The 4,565-nt window shown below is 45.8% G+C and overlaps 1 protein-coding gene across 1 annotated transcript; it reads right to left on the bottom strand.

Moving 5' to 3' along the window:
- Positions 1-2,833: 2,833 nt before the first annotated feature.
- Positions 2,834-3,797, bottom strand: LOC144273851 (olfactory receptor 226-like). Its single transcript, XM_077832543.1, is given in 3 exon segments — positions 2,834-2,937; positions 2,940-3,290; positions 3,293-3,797. Coding segments are annotated over 3 exon segments (960 nt in total).
- Between the last annotated feature and the right edge of the window lie 768 nt (positions 3,798-4,565).

The raw sequence follows: 4,565 nt of genomic DNA, 5'->3' as shown, positions 1-4,565 counted from the left end.
CCCCTTTGTTCTTCTGTGCAAAGTCACAGCAAGAAGATGGAGTTTGTAGCCACTTGGGCAAGTCACATGTCCATGAATGATTCAGCTTTTTGCAGGTAGACAACATTGTTTACATGTTAGTTTGAACATTCCTAGGAAAGCTCAGATGTGGATTGGCATCTCCCAAAGTCCATTGTCAGTTAAGTGTTTTTTGATTGGGCAATTACTGAGAATAGTCCTTTCTCAAGAAGCTGACCAAATGCTTCACTGAGGCTACTTAGAATCAAACACATTGAGATACAAATACATAGCCAATATTCATAATTTCAAATACAAAAATGATACACACATATAGACAGCATAATCATAACCAGCAAACTACAACCTTTCCATAGACATCCCACTTGACCTCCTCTGTACAAGACCTAGTGCAACCATAGGACCCTGGTTGCAACAATGATCTATATGTCACAGTTCATGTCAATAACGTCACAATCAGATCCCCATGTGAAGATCTGTCTATTTAGCTAAGCTAATTATTGTGGTACCTGAGTCTGTGTTTCCTTTGTACCTGATATGAGGTATCTTTTATTCTGAAATCCAAAGAACGGGTAGACATCAGGACTGGGATTTTCAATGAGACCTGTAGGAGGCTGCAGTTCTGGAGCACACCCCTTCGTGGTGTGGCACTGCAGTCTACTTACCTCAGTTTCCCTCCTAGGTTTTCAATGACTCTCTTGGCCTTCAGCACAGCTCTGTTGCTGAGGTGACTCAGGCCTCTTGCTAAACCTTCTGTCCCACCCCTTTGGGTGCAATCAAAGTCCAAAGGAAAACACCAATCTACCATCCTAAATCTGTGGTGGCCACCCAACAGCCTTTGGTCCATCTCTTCCTGGTCTCAGCTTCCAGCCCTCCTGGTTTCTTATTAGTCCCCTTTTCCATGTTTCACAGCCATAATTTAACACAAATCAAATGTGAGATTTTAAAGTCAGAATTGAGTTCCTTCACTCTATAGGTGAAATTCATCCCTGTAGAACACAGGACATGATCACCAATTAGAACCTATTTTGGCTGGGATTATCAAAAGACTTAAAGGGAGTTCATAGATTCCAAGGCCAGAAGGGACCACTGTGATCATCCAGTCTGACCTCCTGTACAACACAGGCCAGAGACCTTCCCCCAAATAATTCCTAGACCAGATCTTTTAGAAGAACATCCACTCCTGATTTTAAAAGTGTCAGTGATGGAGAATCCACCATAACCCTTGCGAATACAGACTAACACGGCTGTTACTCTGAAACCCTTGGTAAGTTGTTCCAATGGTTAATTGCTCTCTGTTGGGGCTGACCGCAAGTTAGCTTGGCCTGTTGTTACAGAGTGGTCTGGGTGGAGCTAGTGCTGAACAGGCTTTGACCTGCTGGGCTGGCTTGCAGCCACTCTGACTGGATAATCGAGTAAAGAAATAAGTAGAGCCTAAGAGTGTAAAGTGTGGGAATAGAAAGTAATAGTGTTTCCTGCCAGAGCCTGCTTGTGGACGAATACATCCCCTGAGGAAGAGATGATGATAAAAACGGCTATGAGAATTGCTTTAGACAAACAGTCTCACCTGCGGAACTTGGCCTTGTGGGTGCCCAGGAATTCCCCACACTGGAGCAGCGTCTGCTACAAGCCGTCAAGGACAAGGCGGGACTGTCTGCAGTAGAAGGGGTGTAAGCATTGATTCTTGCTTGCTTGGTTGCTGGAAAGCATGTATTTAGTAAAGCGGCAAGGCTGGGAAGCTTATTATACTTTGGCAATAAAACCATTTATACTTATACACCTGGTGTGGCTTCATTGAGTGTATCCGAGTCCTCCCCCGACTTTGGCCTGACACCCTCACTGTTAAAAATTTATGCCCTATTTCCAGTCTGAGTTTGTCTCGCTTCAACTTCCAGCCATTGGATCATTTTCTACTTTTCTCTGCTACCAGGGAAGAATCACTGCTTCCCAGTATATGCCCAATTCTTTGTTCCTAGATGTATTCATTTACATTTAGCTGTATTAAAACCTATATTGTTTGCTCGCACCCAGTTCACCAAGTGATTCAGATGGCTCTGTATCAGTGAACTGTCCTCTTCATTATTTACCACTCTCTCAAATTCTGTGTCATTCTCAAACTTTATCAGTGATGATTTTATGTTTTCTCCCAGGTCATTAATAAAAATGTAAACTAGTGTAAGGGCCAAGAACCGGTCCCTGTGGGACCCCACTGGAAACACACCCGTTCAGTCATGATTTAGGTGTTCAAATACTTTTGAAAATCAATGGGAATTGGGCACCTAACTGCCTTAGGCCAAGTGACCAGATGAGTTAGCCATCCAACTCCTACTAGAATACAATGGGATTTTGGCACCTAATTCCATTAGCATCCTATGCAACATCCCTACCTTCAAGGACTTAAAAAGTACTTTGACCTTATCCATCATATGTCACAGTTCATGTCAATAAGATCACAATCAGATCCCCACAATCAGAAATAAGGCATAAATAGAGTTAGTCACTCTACTGTGAGGAACATGGTTTGGCCCAATATTATTATAAATGGGGTCAGTTCAGTAAGGTTTCACCTTCCCATCTGGGTATCTCTCACTGAATCAATTCCCTGCCATTGCAAGTTTGTTGGGCATTGTAGCACCTCGGTCCCTCCTCTTCTCCCATAGTTGAGTCTCCTGTGGGCTGTAATACTTTGGTCTAATTTTGGTTGTTGGGTTTAGTGTGTAGGGGCTGGGTGGTGTTGGTCACCTGTGATATACAGGAGGTCAGATTATATAGCCTTGTGGTTCCTTCTGGTCTTAAACTTTGTGACTCTTTGGCTCTATCCCCATTTGACTCTAACGATGAAGACCAAGCAGTTGGCTTTGCTGCCGAGCGCTCTTCTCATGGTCTCCCTCACTTTCCTGTCCCTTAGGCTGTAGATGATGGGTTCAGAAATGGGGCCACTACCATGTACAAGACAGACACCAGCTTGTTGAGGTCAAAGGTGCCAACAGCCCTGGGCCATGCGTACATGAAGATGGTGGTGGCATAGAACATGGAGACCACCACCAGGTGGGAGGCACAGATGAAGAAAGCTTTATGCTTCCCAGCTGTGGATGGGATCCTGGCCATGGTGGAGAATATGCAGATGTAGGAGGTTCCTGTCACTAGTAGGGACATCACAAGGACAGACAGCGCTGCCACGAAATCCAGCGTCTCGATGGTCGAGGTGTCTGTGCACGACAGCTTCAGGAGGGGCAGGAGATCACAGAAGAAGTGTTGGATGGTGTTAGGCTGCAGAACTGCAGCCTGGAGATCATCACAATGGATGGGAAGGAAGCCAGGAAGCCACTCAGCCAGGAGCCCAGGTTCAGCACGGTGCAGGCTCTGTGATTCATAAGGGCTGGGTAGTGCAACCGATGGCAGATGGTTAAATAGCAGTCACAGGCCATTGCCGCCAGGAGAAAACACTCAGAGGAAGCCAGGCACAAGAAGAAATACAGCTGAGCCATGCATCCCCCCAGAGAGGTGACCTTCTCCCCCAACAGGAGGTTGGAGAGAAGTTTGAGAACAGTCACCGAGACATAGAAGATTTCCAAGAGGGAGAGGTTGCCTAGGAAGAAATACATGGGAGTGTGAAGCTGGCAGTTCAACTTGATGGTCACAATCAGGACCAGATTTTCCATGAGGGTCAGAACGTAGATGGTTACAAACAGCACAAAGAGCAGCCACTGGTGCTCTGGGAGCCCTGGGAAGCCCAAGACGATGAAGTCAGTGTGTGAGGAGTGGTTTCTCTTTCTCATCTCCACAGTCTGCTTTCCTCACTGCCAAAACATTAATTGGGAAAAGTGACTGAATGGAGGGATATGGGAGTATGTGGGGAAAAAAAATTCAACCCCTGCCCAAGCCTCCCTAAATCCTACTTAATATTACTTATTCACCTACATCCAGAGACCCTTACTCTATGGCTACTCCGTGTTCCTTCCTTCCTTCCTTCCTTCCTTCCTTCCTTCCTTCCTTCCTTCCTTCCTTCCTTCCTATTTTTTGTGAGTATCCAGTTTTGAGAGCTCATTCTTAATCTTTCCCTGTTTGCTGTATAGGATGTTGATCAGGCGGTTCCGCAGAAGTTTCCTACTACAGGACAGGCCCAACAAAGAAAATAACAGAATGCCACTAGCTGTCATCTTCAGCCCCCAACTAAAACCTCTCCAGCGCATCATCAAGGATCTACAACCTATCCTGAAGGATGACCCATCACTCTCACAGATCTTGGGAAACAGGCCAGTCCTTGCTTACAGACAGTGCCCCAACCTGAAGCAAATACTCACCAGCAACCACACACCACACAACAGAACCACTCACCCAGGAACCTACCCTTGCAACAAAGCCCGTTGCCAACTGTGTCCACATATCTATTCAGGGGACACCATCATAGGGCCTAATCACATCAGCCACACTATCAGAGGCTCGTTCACCTGCACATCTACCAATGTGATATAAGCCATCATGTGCCAGCAATGCCCCTCTGCCATGTACATTGGTCAAACTGGACAGTCTCTACGTAAAAGAAT

The sequence above is a fragment of the Eretmochelys imbricata genome, chromosome 13 (genome assembly GCF_965152235.1).
Source record: "Eretmochelys imbricata isolate rEreImb1 chromosome 13, rEreImb1.hap1, whole genome shotgun sequence".
In the NCBI taxonomy this organism is placed as follows: domain Eukaryota; kingdom Metazoa; phylum Chordata; order Testudines; family Cheloniidae; genus Eretmochelys; species Eretmochelys imbricata.
Note: the sequence above shows the minus strand (reverse complement) of the source record. Positions and strands in the feature narration are given on the sequence as shown.